Here is a 16,392-nt window from a genome sequence, read left to right as displayed (position 1 = left end):
GACGGAAGGAGTAAGAGCAAACCGAAGATTGATTGTCCAATCGCAAATCGTTCATAAATCACCGTTGTCGGATTAAAGATTAATAGTATATTTACACATGATTTCGCTGTACAGAAACAATTTCCAAAAATATATGTACATATAAGCGTGCCGCGAGCAAGAATATGTACATGCTTTTTTGTACAAAAAAATAAATTCCGTATTTTGCGTTCTTTGATTCTTATAACGTATAAAAAAAAAAAACTTTATCGTAGACTTGTTGATCATCAGTGTAAACTTTGGGGCATCACAGTTTGAATCGATTTGATTTTTATCTCAGTCTTGATCCTTCTCTCGCACTTGGGCGCGTATCACTTCGATCTCGTCCTCGCTGCTCACGGATTCAATTACGATGTTCGTTGCTTTCTTGACTTTGGCCGGTCTCGCGTTCTTGTTCGAACAGACGCGTTTTCGTTTCTGTCGCTCCAATTCTCTCTCGGCTCGTTCCAACAACGAGTCGTCGTGAACAGACGTGCCGCCTGGCTCGTCCTCCTTAACGCAGAACGAATCCTGAAGCAAATCGTTATCAAGTTACTTTTGTTAGTTAGTTCACGCGAAGTGAGAAAAAGATCAACGAGAATTTTGCAATACTGATTTGATATAAACGATACGTACGTAAAGATATGTCTCGTGCGCTTCCGACAGCGACAGAGGTTGCGAGTAGATCTCCACAGGCGAATCGGGCGATCGAGGTTCCTTGAAGCAAAAGGCGCCCGGTCTCTTGACCGGGCTCCTGACGGTGCGCAGATAATGCGCGTGCATATCGACGTCTTCCTGAGAAAATTGCGTGTAGCTCACAAAATCCGCCAGATCCCGGTCGTCCGTGTCGTCAAGATTGACGGTCTCGTCCGAACTCAAGTCGTAACTGACGTCCACTATCGCTTCGTCGTCTATGAACTGATTTTTAACGTCATTTCTACATTTCTGTCTTCGCTTGATTTTTTTCTCGTCCATCTTTCTGCTCACAGGCGACGTTTGCTTGGACGAACCAGGCTCTGGGATAATTCGATCTATCGCGTTGTTCGCACACTTGTCAGGCGCTCGGAACGAATTTAGATCTATCGTTTTAGCCGGATGTTGAATCTTGTTTCTGTTCAACGACAACACCGAACGTCTGCTGCTAGTCGGCGTTGACATACCGCACGGTTTCACGTTTTTCCATGTGGTATCGGGAGAGTTAAATTTTGTCGATTCGAAGGTTTTCGACGCATCGAACAAAGAACTGCTGTCTTCGTTCTTCGAATTTCTGTTGCAAAAGTAACTGCTTTCGATCTCGTCGATTTTCTTCGCGTTATTTACCGTAACAATGAAATCTTCGTCGGAATCGTCGGGAAAATTGAAATCGTTCCTGCGCGATTTCGCAATAGAATTGCGATTAACATTCGACAGCTCGAGTTTTCCTATTCTCGAACTTTCCTTCTCCGAAGCTTGAGTTTTGATATCGACCGTGATCCATTCGACGTCGTTCTTCTCAACGAGCGGTTTCTCCTTACTCGTAGATCTCGGCAATGTCTTCGCGTTGTTGTTCTTCATTCGCGCTATCTCGCCTATAGCTTGAGTTACGGAGAATAAACTCTCGTTCGCTTTTGAATTGCTTGCTGAATTGTTTTTACTAGACTCATGCCGAATAAATTGATTTATATCGTCATCGCTATCGAAATAACAATCTTGCAATGTGTCCACGAAATTGTTTACACATCCGTTCGTTTGATTAGGTCTCGTAAACTCTGTAGACATTGACGCATCTTGATTGGATTCAATATTGGTCTTGTCATCGGAAGCGATGTCGGTACTTTCACGTGTTGCATCCTTTCTTTTCGTGTTTTCGGTGAGATCATTGAAGAAACTCGGAGATTCCGTATTTCGTCCCACTGCGATTTCGTTTTCCACCTCGTCCTCGGACAAACTGAAGGACTCGTTTAATATGTCCTCGAACATACTGGTTTCCATGTCCTCGAATACGGGCGAGTCATCAGTTCTCGAATTAGCAACGCTTTCCTTGTTCTTGTCTCCCGCGTTAGATGCAACAGCCTCGCTCGCATTTACGTCTAAATGTTGTTGACTTTGGCACGAAACTCCGTCCGAGTCGGAACTTTCATCCAGTATGTCTTCGAATCTCACCTCGCTGTTATCGATATTCCTTTCGTTTCGAATGGTGCCCCAAAAGTTATCGTTATCGATGACACTCGAATTCACGTTATGAACATTATTACGTCCGTCGTTTTTACTTTGCGTTGACGGATTATCTCCGTCGTACATTGTACATTGTGTCAGCAAACCATCTATAAGGGATAAATCAATAGCGCTTACGTCGGGTACTACGAAATTGAACAATAACGTAACCGGTTTTGGTGCGGGAATGTAAGTCGTGTCCATTTTACGTTCAGCTGCGGAAGACATTTCTTCTTTCGATTTCTTGATCGCGCACAATGTCAGAAACTCGATCCCGGCATTATCGTCGGATAACAATTTTACTTCCCCGGGACGTATCGTATTGTGCAGACCTTGCGATCTCGACTGAGTAACAACGTTGTCACGATTCTGCTCGCCGGACTGATTGGTAAGAAACCTCATCATCGACGGTTGACCCGTGTCTTTTTTTGTAAACATATCTGAAATAAATTACAAATTATATTTAAGAAATGTGCGCGAGCAGATCTTGGTGATCTGAGAAATAATAATGAAACACAGATAATAAATAAATCCAAATTGTTCTAACAACTCACTTTCTTTCGGTTTTGAGGTAGACGCTTCGCTCTTATTATTGGAAACTTTTTGTTTTGAGACAGACGCTTCGTTTTTGTTGTTAAGAGTTTTCCACTTTCTTTTAGACTTTACAGTTGGCGTCATCGGCAATACAATATGTCTTTTGTGACAGTCCGGATTAAATTCGTCTGGTATCATTCTGGGATTCTCCATGTAAAAAGAAGGGCATATGTTGCTTGTATTTAATATTTTATTGTTCAAGGAATCCCTCTTAGAAAATGTGGATTTCAAATTCTGCAACGAGAGAAACATTTTTGTAACGTTACGCTAGATTTGCGTGAAAGAATTTTATGGTTTTCAGTTCACCTCGTGCTCTTTCCCGTCGGTAACGAGAACAATTATGTGACCATCTCGTTTGCGACCTGTTCTGCCCATTCTTTGAACCAGCCTTATCGGGGAATGCTGTGACACATCGAAGCATATTATCAGATCTACTTCCCCTACGTCCAATCCTTCTTCACCTGTGTAAAACATATCGTTAAAATTTGTTGTTTTGTTTATTTGTTAATTTATTTTGTTTTATAACGAGAGTGTTTACCTATACTCGTCGAAATTAATACGTTCACACGATTGTTTCGAAAATCCTCCAACGCTTTTAGCTGTTGCTTCTGCTTCTGACCAGCTTGACCAACAAACATCTGTGGCCTGATTAACGGTTTCGATTGCATGAGCAAAACATAGACCTCATTGACTATATCTCTAAACTGGTTTTGTGAAGCAATGTATTAACCTTTGTACTTCTAATATTATAAGAATGGTTTCTATAAATTTTTACTATATAAACAATCATTTTTATATGTAAATTGATATGTGATATACAAACTTCGACGAAAACTATGGCTCTTGTGTCCTTTTGATCATTATCATTCTTTTTAAAGTGATGCTCAAGCAATTCTTTCAATTTGTGAAATTTATTATGACCAAATACAATATTTGTCGGTGTCTGAAATAATTTACCTTCATATATATTTTATTTACGTACGCAGATTTTAATATTTTATCAAAATATAAATTACGAACCTCCGATATTTGCCCACTGGGATATACCTCCGGAAATGGTCCGAGATAAGATTCTATGTCGTGAAGCAAATCTCGCAAATGAATTTCTTCACGCATCCAAAACTTATCGGAGTGAGCTAAAAAAAAATACAAGTTTTTTTTTTAAGATTTATTTACACTTAAAACAACTAAATTGTCAATAAAATCCAAATTGTGCTTTTGTTAAATATATTTTGATAAAAAAATAAAAGATCAAGTAACATACTTTGATAAAAATGAAAAAAGGCACGCAGTCCATGTCTAATCAGAAGATCATAAGCGTGATACATAGTTAACAAAATATTCAAACTTTTCATAATTTGTCCGTAATTTCCAGATTTGTCAGTCTTTGTTTTGTAATCTCTTAATAAATGAAAGATCTAGTGAAAACAATACAGTGCAGTACAGTTGAACTAATAAAAATATTAAAACTTCAATATGCGTAATATGTGAGTAAATTGAATAACTACCCTTCCTTTTGAAATGTTTGCAGTTTGACCCTTCAATACATTACATCGTATAAGAAGCTTAACATGGGGATCCATAATGAAAATGTATCTCTCTTTGAACTTAAGCAATTCATTGCTAAGAGGTACTAAAATAATGTCCACCTTTCTTTTATTTATATATGGCACTATATCACTTGAATTTTCGTCTCTTAGTTCTAAATGGGAAATATGTAGATTTTGTATCACCTGTAAAACATATTAAAACCATTGATATAAAGACACTTCAGTTTTCTTATATCTAATATCACATCAGACTCTACACTATATCTACTTACTTCATGAACATTGTCCAGTTTATTTCCAGGTGTAGCAGAAAGAGCTAATACTCTAAAATATTGATTTTGTGTGGATAGTATTTTAATACACTGAAAAAACACTTGTATATAAAAAATTTAATTGTTAATATGTAAGATTTATATATACTTTCTTTATTTCTTTACCTCACAATATGAATGTTTGCCCAATGCCTTGTGAGCTTCATCCAGAACAACACATTTGACTGTGTGGCTAGGTACAATTGCTTTCTCAAGATCATTGTGAAATACTTGTGGAGTAGCAAATATTATTCTCTTCTTGATCCAAGCTTTTTCACGAATCTTTTGATTAACAGCACCTGTAGAAAATACAGGTCAAGTAATATATTTTAACAAAATGATCTCTGTACAAAGGACATAGATAATTATATATATGTGCATTATGTGTAAAGAGAGAAACAAATATTTAAAGAACCTGTGAGCTCCATCATATCTTCACTTGGAATCCCCATAACTTCATAACATGCATTGATTTGCTGAGCAACTAGAGGTTTTGTTGGAGCCAAAAATATTATTTTTCCAATAGGATACCATCGCCAAAAATTATACATTACAACAGCAGCAATAAAGGTCTTTCCCAAACCTACACAAAGCAAGATTAAGAACAAAAGTATATGCTGATAAAAACTTATAGTCTATTTGATCTTCCACCGAGTGTTGAGAACAATTGACAGTAATGACTTTTCTCTTACCAGTAGGTAAACAGACCAAAGTATTGCAATATAATGCAGATTTAACTATGTCAAATTGATACTGGCGAACTGGATAATTTTCTGGATATATCCAGGTGTTTCCAGCTGACAGATCGAAACCTCTGGTCTCTGGTTGGTCCGAAAGTCCAATATTTTGCGATGGCAAATTCATTGTGATAGAAGTTGTCATTTAAACTTTACACTTTCTCGTAAGTAAACACAACACGCACACGCACAATAACTTTGTCAACACTTAATAAATCAATTTAAATAAAAAAAAACATGTATTTCTCATCACATATAGCTCTCTTAAGATTTATTTTATAAAACTACAGAAAGATAACACGTGATTCGTGATTATTATTTATATATATTGTATTGTTTACTTTTATATATTAATCTACTATTACTCAATGCGTAATTATGTACAAACTTCATTTCCATTGGAAATGAAAAACTCATAACCGCAATTTTTTTTTTTCGAATTGAAGTCTCTGAATTAAGAGCGAAACAAGTTTGTGCAAGAGTTCGTATCACGATTGTCAACACTCATCGTATCACAGGTAGCGAATGTTCACTGGACGTTGACCCATTTTCAGAGAAAGATCTGAGAGCGGCCACCAGGCTTACAGAATGCGTAATTGCTTTTCCGCCCAGTAATCAGCGCAATGTCCCCAAGTGGTGCACACTGGCAACTACGTAGCCATGCTCACGAACGACTTGTCGGTATGTTGTATCGCATCTATTGTTGCTTCTTTTCCGCGTTGCCGATTGGTTGGTTAATTGATCGAGTCGAATCGAATCGGTAAGATCGAAAGAGTAAATAATGAAAAGCGATTTTGAAACAGGTCGTCGTATATGTAGAGAAAATTAAAAACGTAACTAAAGTTACGTGACAGGAAAGAGTAGAAAAACAACATTAAATAATATTATACATATAATTTATTATATATTTATAATATTATACTTTATATTGTATTATTTGTGTTATATACATACTACAGTAATGTCACTGACCTCCGCCGCGCGGCCTTGGCGGGGTCACTGACCTCGGCCGCGCGGCCTTGGCGGGTCACTGACCCCGCCGCGCGGCCTTGGCGGGTCACTGACCTCGGCCGCGCGGCCTTGGTGGGGGGGGAGTCACTGACCTCGGTCACGCGACTGCGGTGAAGTCACTGACCTCGGCCGCGCGACCGCGGCGGTGTTACTGACTTTGATCACGTGATTACGGCATATATATATATGACATTTCTCATATGTGTATTATATGGTTTATAAGACGTATATACTATCTGTCATCGCGGTGACAGGTTGTGTTCACTGACAACATGTTAAATAAAAATAACAATAGCGTGCGCGTAGCGCGCGCCTGTGTTGTGCTAGTATCTAAATATAATTTGTGCCGTATTTACACGATTTACACATCTTTTCAATCAATCAATCTATAATGGCTCAAAGAGCAATGAAAGAAAATCACAATTGCGTTTTAGAGTCAGTGCGTGTGGTGTTGCATCAGCCGTACCGGTTAGATGTGCGTAGTTACGCTTAGATATTTTTGGACAATCTTCGGTGTTTTTACACCGATTTCTTCAGTTTATCAGTATTTTTAACGAACGTACAACTCCGTGGCTTGTACCCAAACCACGGTTTAGGACCTGTGTCACGATTCCTAAAGACTTAGAATGGCGTATGGACTAGCTTGAAACGGTCCTTTGAGCCATATATGCACCAAACCAAACCAATTGCGTTTTAGCTGTTAAGTAATCTTCTTTGAGCGCCAATGTGCACAATGGTGCGCATTCGAACTACAGAGCTATGTCTGTTTTTTTCAGTCGAATAATATGTACACACGTACGTTTTTGGTTCTATTCCGCGCTATGATCGTTTAACACTTGCTTTTCACACCTCTCTCTCTGTATGATTATATTATATTATATTATTAATTTGTAATATTATATTATTTACAGCTTTGTGTTAAGTGTAATATTTACAATATAATTACATATAATTTACAAGTATTAATTATAATATACTTAACTACATTTTACAACCATAATTCTTTAATATATATATCTACGCTTGTTCAGCACTTATGTATAATTGTTAAATACGCGTATTTAAGGTCGCCAATTTATTGTAAATAGTCTATGTAACAATTCTTATAGAAATTTATTAGACTGTTATTTTTTGAAATAAAAGAACCTTTGAGAAAATCGCTAACAATGTCTTTTTCGCTTCGCACACGTCGTTGAAGTGGTAGTTGTTTTTTTTTTTTTCCTATAAAAAACGGAACGTTCTCCAGATCTTCTTTTTTGACAAAGTAAACGTATATTCCATCGTCTAATATCACACAGAGTATTCCGCAAGAATATATGTAGTAGTATAATGACATATTAGTATAACAGGCGATGTGTGTAATGTTTTATGAAAATAGAAAAAAAAGTGAAAATACTCTAAATAATTGAAAAAGTGTACCATAAATATGCTCTTATCATGAACACATATATATGTGTACACATATATATATATATATATATTGACACAATACACATCTTCACGTACATCCTCATCTTTTCTTTTCTGCAACGTTCTCTCTTATCGCATTCTCTTGCATCCCTCTTTTTTTCCCTTCTTCACCTGCTGCTCTCTTTCCATTTCCCATCTCTCTCTACTTCTCTCTTCTCTCTCGTTCTCTCCTTCTCCCTCTCGACATAGCGCAGCCTCCTCTTGGTATCGACTGCGCAGACTCTGCGCCTGCAACATCTACTTATTCTCTCTCTTGGAACGAATTATCTGTCAGTACCAAAAATTCACACACACACACACAACGCAACTCGGTCATTCCCGACTTATTGGGGAGGAGAAAATCTTCTCGAGATAGAATTAGTGTTACAACGGGCATAAATAAAATGTAATTGGGGGAATTGATCAACAGCATCGAATGGGATAAGCGCAAAGGACTGTGTCATTTCGCAATTACTCAAGTTGAGAGGAAACCACGGAGCGTTCGATTTGCTGCTCCACCGATGGCAGATCACGAAAACATTTACGACGACGAGGTAACTTGAATCGCTTTTTTTTTTTTTTTTTATCGCTGTGCCTATGCACGTGTGTGTATATGTGTATGTGTGTTTATATGCGCTTGTATGTGTGCATTGCATCTGTGATATTTCAAAGTTTTACCAATTAAGAAAGAAAAGAAACATTTTTTTACAAAAATGTTCTTTTTTTCACAGAAAATGTCTGAAATACACACACACACAATTTTTGGGGGGAATATTTTATGGAAGAAATCACTTGTGCAATTCTCGTTTTATTCATTTCTCATGTAAAAAAAAAATGTTGTATGTTAATGATTTGAATTCTTGAATATATCACTCTAGAGATTGATATATATATATATATATATATAAATGTAATTATGTACATATAAATTAAACATATGAATGTTAGTTACCTAACAAAATTGAATGAATATGCAACAATAAAATAAATAAGAATTTAACTTTCGCGTTGTCAGTTAAAAATAAATAAGATTTAAGATTCGAAAATCAATACGAAACAAAATAATTGTCTTGTTTGCGCTATTAAATATATATATGTACAATAGCAAACAAAATATACATACATATATACATACATACACGTAAATATATAAATACAAGTTATAAATATATAAATAAAAGTAGCTTTCTTTTGGGGGTTGGTTTATGTATAATATACGTGTTGCCGCTATTATATATGTACATCGTGAAACGGGTTATACATTTTTGAGAAGTTTTGCCTTTGTGGGAGTAATATGAATTATTGAAGACAACACAGCAGCTGTGTTTTCTAAAATAAAAGAATAGACTGCGCGATAAATAATAAATGAATAATTATTAAAAAAATATATTATACAGTATAATGTGAGATGAGCGCATTATATGCAGTAATAAAACTTTTATTCAATTGCTACTGAATAATTTTTACATATGTAATACAGATATATAATATATAATTTCAAGTTAAAATGTAAGATACTGTGCGATATAGAGAATATTTAATACTTCTTTGTTGAAATTATTTGGTTTTAATTCTTTTTTTTTAATAACATACATGGATGCAAATCGTTGACGTACGGAACGTCGTTTCTCTCTCTTTCTCTCTCTCTCTCTCTCTCTCTCTCTCTCTATCGATTTTCTAGCTATAATAACTATAACAAGCTACCTTTATCGCGAAACTCGCATGCTTGTGTGTATAATGAATTGTAATCTTTTCAACACGTAATATTAAAATCGCGATTTGACTTTCAAACTATTTTTTGCAAGTAACAAATGTCGAAAACACGTGCGTACGATAGATATGTATGAATGAATAAGGGTCGTTTAGAACGTGGGATTTTCCCCTTACGTGAGAAATGTTTTATTGATAATTCGACATTTCTCTCGCGTGTCACCTTCCCTTCGAGAAAAAAAAGTCCACCTCTGAAATAGTATATGCCACACACAGAAAAAGCTCGCCGCGCTATGCGACGACTTGTACTACTAACTAACCACCGTATTCGATATCTGTGGTTTCGTTGAAGAATCAAAACTTGTCTTACGCGGAGTCACATTATAATTGACGGACTCTGTTCTCAAAAGATTTGACTCTACATATAACGGCGGAGAAAACGGTGTTTATTTATGTTTCTTAATGTATTCTATTTCGGGCGTGGGGAAATTGAAAAGTGTAAAATCTAAAAAACACATCGCAGCAGAGAACGCACATCGCCGGTGTGTTCGTAAACATCAGACTCTTTTTAAAAAGACTCTCTTTCAATCGCAGAACGTTTCGATTGTTTGTTTATTATTTCTTTCGATCGTCTCTCCCCAGTCCAAGTAATTAACAAATATACCGAAAATTGTGTGAAAATATACGAGGAACAAGCAAACGTTATTTAATAAATATAACATCTTTATATTTATAGTCCAACTTGACTAAAGGCGAAGTTAATGCTGAAGTTGAGCGAAAGAATTTTTTTCAGCGAAGTTTATTTGTCTCCTCTCACGTGCTGACATTATACCCCATCAGCATCGCGTATATACATATATACATATATATATACATTCGCTATACGGTCGCATGTATACGCGCGTTGAATTATCAAAGTGCGAAAGGAAAATTTCACAATACCGCAATTTTGCACATTTCGTTCTCGATGATTTCACTCTTTAGCGAAGTTGGACTGTATTATACGTACGTGTATACGCACATACTTTAGTAGATTTATTTTTAGTGTTAGTAAAGATTTTTGCGCGATAGGAGCTAGTTTCAGCCAATCCAAATCAAAGGAATTGGCGTGGGATCTTAATAGCATTGCTCGTGATCGTCGCGGTCTTAGCTCTTATTGTCACATCAGTCGCCTTGCTCACTCCTCCCGATGACGGCCCTAGAGTGCGAGGAACACGATTGCATCTCGCCGAGGTGAGTGGTGTAATCGAGATAAAATAAAACGTCGTAAAACAAAAAAAAGAAGGCAATTTTTCTACCTATCGAATAGCATATCAAAAAATTGTGCGTGTGTGTGTGTACAGAGATATTGATTTGAAATTTTTTATTATCCATCTTTAGGTGCTGTCAGGCGAATTGTCTCCCTTGTTATTTAACGGATCGTGGGTGAGCGATCGCCACATATGCTATCGGGACTATTGGGGCGGTATCTCTTTGTTGAATGCTTCGGATGTGAATGTGTCGCATAGTTTAATGCCGAATGAAACATTTGTACGTGTTTATCCAACATAATAACGCCAAAAATTGTACTACGTTCGATCGTGCTATTTTTCTTATCGCGTAGAAAAAAACGCGCGTTAAAAATATTCTAACTTTTTATCCGTCTGTTTCTTTTTTTTTTTTCACACGCAGAGACGATTAAACCCAGCGAAGTTCTCCCTGTCGCCGGATCACAAATATTTGCTTCTTGCTCAAAACGTGAAGAAGCTATTTCGTTACTCGTATCTGGCGCAATACGTGGTTTACAACGTGGAATCACGGTTAGAATAATATTTATATATATCAAAAAAAAAACGTCATGATTATAAAAATAATCTCTTATTTATTGAAAAATTAAAAAAAAAACTGATTGCACGTTATAAGATCTGAATCGAGTTGTTTGTGTATTCTTGACGACGATTTTACAGAGAGTGCGTAGCGTTAACTCCTTATCCAGAAAAAAACGATCATCCGTATCTTTTACTTGCTCAATGGACACCACATAAACCTGGAATCGTTATGGTGCATGATTACGATATTTACTACATGACGAGTCCTACGAGTAACACCGCATATCAAGTAACAAACACGGCGATACCGGGCATATTGTACAACGGGGTGCCGGATTGGCTCTACGAAGGTAAGAGATTTTATATGTTAATGTTAACTCTTCTGTCTAGCGTGTATACATATGTGTGTGTGTATATATATATATATTTATTTATAAACAGAGGAGATATTGCACAGTGGAGAAGCGATCTGGATGTCACCGGATGGTAAAATGATGCTTTACGCTTCGTTCAATGATTCTCTCGTAGAACAGATGCACATCCCATGGTTCGGGGAAGGAACCAGAGCGTTATACACTGATATTCGATCTTTACGCTATCCTAAGGTATCGAAGAAATTAGTAGTTGATCCAAATTTTGTGTATTGGCATTTTCTAAAAAAAAAAAAAAAAAAGAGAATATTATTTTAGCGTCACTTTATTTTCTAGCCAGGAACGTCGAATCCTTCGGTAGGACTATATGTTGCTGACCTAGTTGATCCTAAAAATATTCGCACGAAGATGGTAAAACCACCTCCTATCATCGAACGTGTGTAAGTTTATTTTCTCTTCAGCATTTATTTTCATCCAACTTTTAGAATAAATTTATTTTCTCTCTCTCTCTCTCTCTCTCTCTCTCTCTCTCTCTCTCTCTCTTTCTCTCTCTGTCTCATGCGACTTTAGTACATTTTAATAAAACTTCCTTGATTTATAAAGCGAATCTTTCATTCGAATTTATTGTTTCTATCAGAGATCATTATTTTTCAACCGTTTCCTGGATATCTCTGACAGAAGTCTGCATAACGTGGTTGCCACGCCTTCAGAATTTCTCGGTGGTGACCATCTGTAAGAGTCCACTGTGGCACTGTCAGGTTTGTGCGCGCCATGTATCTTTTTCTCCCATCCAATCTCGAATGTACACTAAATATGCGAGCTATATCCATTATTAGTGTTTGTATATTCACACACACACAATATCAAACACTTCGTCTAACAAAATTTATAGAAACAATCGTTACACGTATATGATGGTTTTTTTTAATTTTCTTTAGAACACATCAAAGCGACTGCTTCCGTAGCGTTCAATTTGATTTTTTTTTTTTTTGCAATCTTCGTTTCGATCTAATTCTATAAATATCCGCGAGATGAGAAGAAAAAACACAAAGATGCGAATTATTTCAGGAGATACAAAGAATAACGGGCGATGGCAACGGATGGGTGGATACTCCTCCGGAGCCTCCTTTGTTTTCAGCGAATGGCAGCAGTTACATCGCGATAAGTCCTGTGAAAGAGGGACCGGCGGGATATTACAAGCACATAATTTGGGCTAATGTGACTCGAAAACAAATAGTGCCTTTGACGCATGGGAAGTTCGAGGTCGTCAAGATTTTAGCGTGGGACCAAAGAAATAACACGATGTAACCCGATAAAATGTTTTTTTTTTTCTCGTAGTAATTTTACTGATCACAGTTGTTGGAAGAAAATTCAATATTGTTAAGCAATTTTTATTCTTATCAGATATTTTATTGGCATTCCATCCATGAGACCGGGCCAGAGACATCTCTATCGAGTTAGTTCTATTCTTCCTAACATGGGCTCGTCATTGTATCCGGCTGTGTGTCTCACGTGTCCTCTCACTTCGGCCGCTATTGCGATGACGGACGAGCATCGGGGGGTCGGTGGTTCTTCGAAGAATAGTATGATCAACCGAAACGAATGGCACGATCATTACGAAAGTCCGATGGATAATATCGATCACAAGGAACATCGCGATGAAAAACAAACAAAAGATAAAAAGGACAAATCAAAAAACAAGAATAGAGGCACGTGTTGCGGGAAAAGATCAATTTTTTCTACTTGAAATTTCTATTATTTTATTTGAATCTTTTATTTGATTTCAATATAAACTTTATTTATAGAGAATGTTGAACCACCTTGTCAATATCACAATGCGATTTTTCCATCCGGTGGTCATGATTACTTCATCCTTGAGTGCCTTGGACCTGGTATACCTACTGTGACTCTGTACAAAACGGAAATGCCTATGCCACGACTACTCGTCCTATTGCAAAACAACACATTGCTGCGCGTAAGTTTTCGATAAAAATAATTTGTAAAATTTAAAATTATTATTTCATATCATTTCATTATTATTTACTATTATTTCAATCTGTCTTGTGGATAAGTTATATGAAAAATATAGCGTAAATTTTATTTTGTTTCTTGGATTACAGGAAAGATTGGCAAACATTGCACTTCCGCAAATAAAGACATTCCCCGTGCAAATAAGCGGCGGTTACAACGCTCAGGTGAGATTGTATCTACCACCCGGGCTTAGAGAGGACGAAATTACACGTTATCCGTTGATTGTTCAAGTGTAAGCATGTCATATTTATATTATTTTTGTTCTTACGCTGCTTGTTTTTCTGTGTCGTAGTTCGCGCATAGTGACTAGTGAAAGTTTTTATACAATTGTGCAAAATGTGCGCGCGTAATATATATATATATATATATATATATATATATGTATGTATATTACAAGCTGCTAAAGAGATGCACTTGACTATCTAATCCGACACTTTGTTCGCAGATACGGTGCGCCCGGGTCGCAATTAGTCACAGAGACGTTTAAAGTGGACTGGAACACGTATTTAGCTAGTCGGAAAAACGTTATTGTCGCACAGATCGATGGCAGAGGAAGCGGCGGGCAAGGCTATAAATTACTCCACGAGGTTTATTATAGACTAGGGACCGTAGAAGTGGCCGATCAACTTGACGTTACGGAGTAAGCAAAATATTAAAAAACTATTTGTCTTCTCAACTTGTCTGCGATATATTTCTGAAGTTATTTTAGTATTTTTTTATACCAGATTATTTATGTGACAAAACATAGATTATTTATGTGACAGTTGGTGATTTCTCCAAAGTGTCAAATAACAAGTGACTTTATATCATTGAATTCTCTTTTTGAGAAAACTTGAGAATACAAAGTCACATTAATTCGATTTTAATTATTTAGATACTTACGGGACTCGCTACATTTTGTGGACAGACGAAGAGTTGCTATTTGGGGTTGGAGTTACGGGGGTTTCGTTGCGGCTCTCGCTCTGGCTCATCCGGACCAAGATGTGTTTCAATGCGGAATAAGCGTTGCGCCTGTCGTCTCATGGAAACTTTACGGTATTATGCAAATTGCTGCAGGATCACTATTTTTTCGAAATACATCTATCTGGGTTTGTTCTCTGATTATTCAATGCAAATTACGTAATATTACGTAGATTCTGCATACGCCGAGAGATATATGGGATTGCCAAATGCGTCATCCAACTACAAAGGTTACGATGAATCCAATGTTTACAACAAAGTCGAACATCTACGTGATAAAATGTTTTATTTGGTGCATGGAACTGCGGATGACAACGTTCAGTTCCAACAATCCATGGCACTTGCTAACCATCTCGTCAAGAGAGGCATACTTTTTCAGCAGCAGGTAATTTAATATTTAATTTAAAACAACGCGCGCACACGCACACACACACGCACGCACATACACACATTTTATAACGTTATTATACTTTACAATGTTTGTTTTTATATTTTGCATTATTTTAATTTTATTTCTTTAAAAATATTTTTTATTTTTTTTTTTTAGTATTCTAAAACTCCTGAATATATACTCACTACACAATTTGTGCTTTTGAACATCGGCGGTGGCAGATTATAGTTTATTTCTATGTACATAAGTTACAAGACAAAATCAAATTCAATTTTTAGTTTAAAATAATGGTTATAAAGAAAGCCTTGGTAATTGGTTATTTACGAAGTTATGTATACAAAATTTAAGTGAGAATTCATATTGCCATCTTCTCCTCTATGATTTCTCGCTTTTTGAATTCTTTCCGAACGTCACGATTCATTGTTTCCCCATTCTTCTGGCGTCCGACCGCTACGAGAATTAAGAGGGGGAACAATGAATCGGGACGCTAGGAAAGGACATCCTAGCGGGCCGAGTTACTGTCAGTTAGCCTACTGAAGTGAGCGAGTACCCAACAGCCTTAAGAAGAAGCTTGATTTATCTCGAAAGAATATACTTGATTTATTCACAGGTTTATCCAGACGTAAGTCATTCCTTAGCGGGCGTTAAAGGACATCTTTACCTCTCGATGGCGCAGTTCTTGGACGACTGTTTTCAAAAACAAGTACCTGTTGATCTGAAGCCCGGACTTGGCAGTGGCGGCTCCGGTGAAGTTTAATGCAGTGTGCAAACAGATTTAAGGATAAATATCGTATAAAAATATTCTCACAAAGTTAAAAAAAAAAAAAAAAAGAAAATTTATTAAAATATCTAAACACATCTCCAAATTGTGTTCTGTTTACTAGATACCGTTTAGAGAAGACACGCGTGGCCCACCGTTTTATACTTTCGAAATTGTAAAGTTATAGGAGAAGTTATACATATATATATGTATATGTGTATATATATATATATATATATATATATATACAGGGTGTCCCAGAATTGCCGTACAATCTCTCGTAGGCAGGTAGAAGGAATAAAACTGAGTCGAAAAGTCCTGAACCATTTTTTTCTATTATTTATAATAAAGGAGTAATTATTGAGTAAATCAGGCCAATCAGCACCGACCTTTAGCCAGGCGCACGTCAGTGAACTGCGCGGAGTGCTCACACACACCAGGCGCGTGGCTCACTGACGTGTGCCTGGCTAAATGTCGGCGCTGATTGGCCTGATTTAC

General features: G+C 36.7%; 2 protein-coding genes across 4 annotated transcripts; one reads left to right on the top strand and one right to left on the bottom strand.

Annotated features, from left to right (window-relative positions):
- Window positions 1-96: 96 nt before the first annotated feature.
- LOC109853240 (Fanconi anemia group M protein) lies at window positions 97-5,913 on the bottom strand. 2 transcript variants are annotated; one of them, XM_020425132.1, is made up of 13 exons: window positions 5,359-5,913; window positions 5,082-5,249; window positions 4,793-4,965; window positions 4,628-4,717; window positions 4,314-4,538; window positions 4,070-4,223; window positions 3,826-3,941; window positions 3,629-3,748; window positions 3,344-3,509; window positions 3,112-3,266; window positions 2,766-3,039; window positions 655-2,651; window positions 97-549 (listed from the first exon to the last, which is right to left on the bottom strand). In XM_020425132.1, the coding sequence occupies exons 1-13, from the start codon at window positions 5,546-5,548 to the stop codon at window positions 316-318; spliced, it is 4,062 nt and encodes a 1,353-aa protein (XP_020280721.1). In that variant the 5' UTR covers window positions 5,549-5,913; the 3' UTR covers window positions 97-315. The 2 variants fall into 2 exon arrangements, with proteins under 2 accessions (XP_020280721.1, XP_020280722.1); XM_020425133.1 differs by lacking the exon at window positions 5,359-5,913 and having other exon boundaries at window positions 4,628-4,679; window positions 5,082-5,173.
- Window positions 5,914-8,131: 2,218 nt separating this feature from the next.
- Window positions 8,132-15,965, top strand: LOC109853269 (inactive dipeptidyl peptidase 10). 2 transcript variants are annotated; one of them, XM_020425187.1, is made up of 16 exons: window positions 8,132-8,417; window positions 10,645-10,806; window positions 10,954-11,103; window positions 11,245-11,372; window positions 11,520-11,731; window positions 11,823-11,986; window positions 12,089-12,192; window positions 12,390-12,510; window positions 12,821-13,056; window positions 13,157-13,461; window positions 13,558-13,727; window positions 13,873-14,015; window positions 14,229-14,423; window positions 14,658-14,818; window positions 14,917-15,128; window positions 15,745-15,965. In XM_020425187.1, the coding sequence occupies exons 1-16, from the start codon at window positions 8,385-8,387 to the stop codon at window positions 15,889-15,891; spliced, it is 2,643 nt and encodes an 880-aa protein (XP_020280776.1). In that variant the 5' UTR covers window positions 8,132-8,384; the 3' UTR covers window positions 15,892-15,965. The 2 variants fall into 2 exon arrangements, with proteins under 2 accessions (XP_020280776.1, XP_020280777.1); XM_020425188.1 differs by lacking the exons at window positions 10,645-10,806; window positions 10,954-11,103.
- Window positions 15,966-16,392: the final 427 nt, after the last annotated feature.

The sequence above is a fragment of the Pseudomyrmex gracilis genome, unplaced genomic scaffold (assembly GCF_002006095.1).
Source record: "Pseudomyrmex gracilis isolate BER0280 unplaced genomic scaffold, ASM200609v1 scaffold_45, whole genome shotgun sequence".
NCBI lineage: Eukaryota > Metazoa > Arthropoda > Insecta > Hymenoptera > Formicidae > Pseudomyrmex > Pseudomyrmex gracilis.
Note: the sequence above shows the minus strand (reverse complement) of the source record. Positions and strands in the feature narration are given on the sequence as shown.

What these genes read in the sequence shown, in the direction of transcription:
- LOC109853240 (XM_020425132.1), bottom strand. Translation starts at nt 5,548, where the DNA reads ATGACAACTTCTATCACAATGAATTTGCCATCGCAAAATATTGGACTT. An exon ending in CAAACATTTCAAAAGGAAGG is followed by an intron (nt 4,224 to 4,313) that starts GTAGTTATTCAA and finishes TGTTTTCACTAG; the next exon opens with ATCTTTCATTTATTAAGAGA. An exon ending in CTTTTTTCATTTTTATCAAA is followed by an intron (nt 3,942 to 4,069) that starts GTATGTTACTTG and finishes ATTTTTTTTTAG; the next exon opens with CTCACTCCGATAAGTTTTGG.
- LOC109853269 (XM_020425187.1), top strand. Translation starts at nt 8,385, where the DNA reads ATGGCAGATCACGAAAACATTTACGACGACGAG. An exon ending in GATCTTTACGCTATCCTAAG is followed by an intron (nt 11,987 to 12,088) that starts GTATCGAAGAAA and finishes TTTATTTTCTAG; the next exon opens with CCAGGAACGTCGAATCCTTC. An exon ending in CCTCCTATCATCGAACGTGT is followed by an intron (nt 12,193 to 12,389) that starts GTAAGTTTATTT and finishes TGTTTCTATCAG; the next exon opens with AGATCATTATTTTTCAACCG.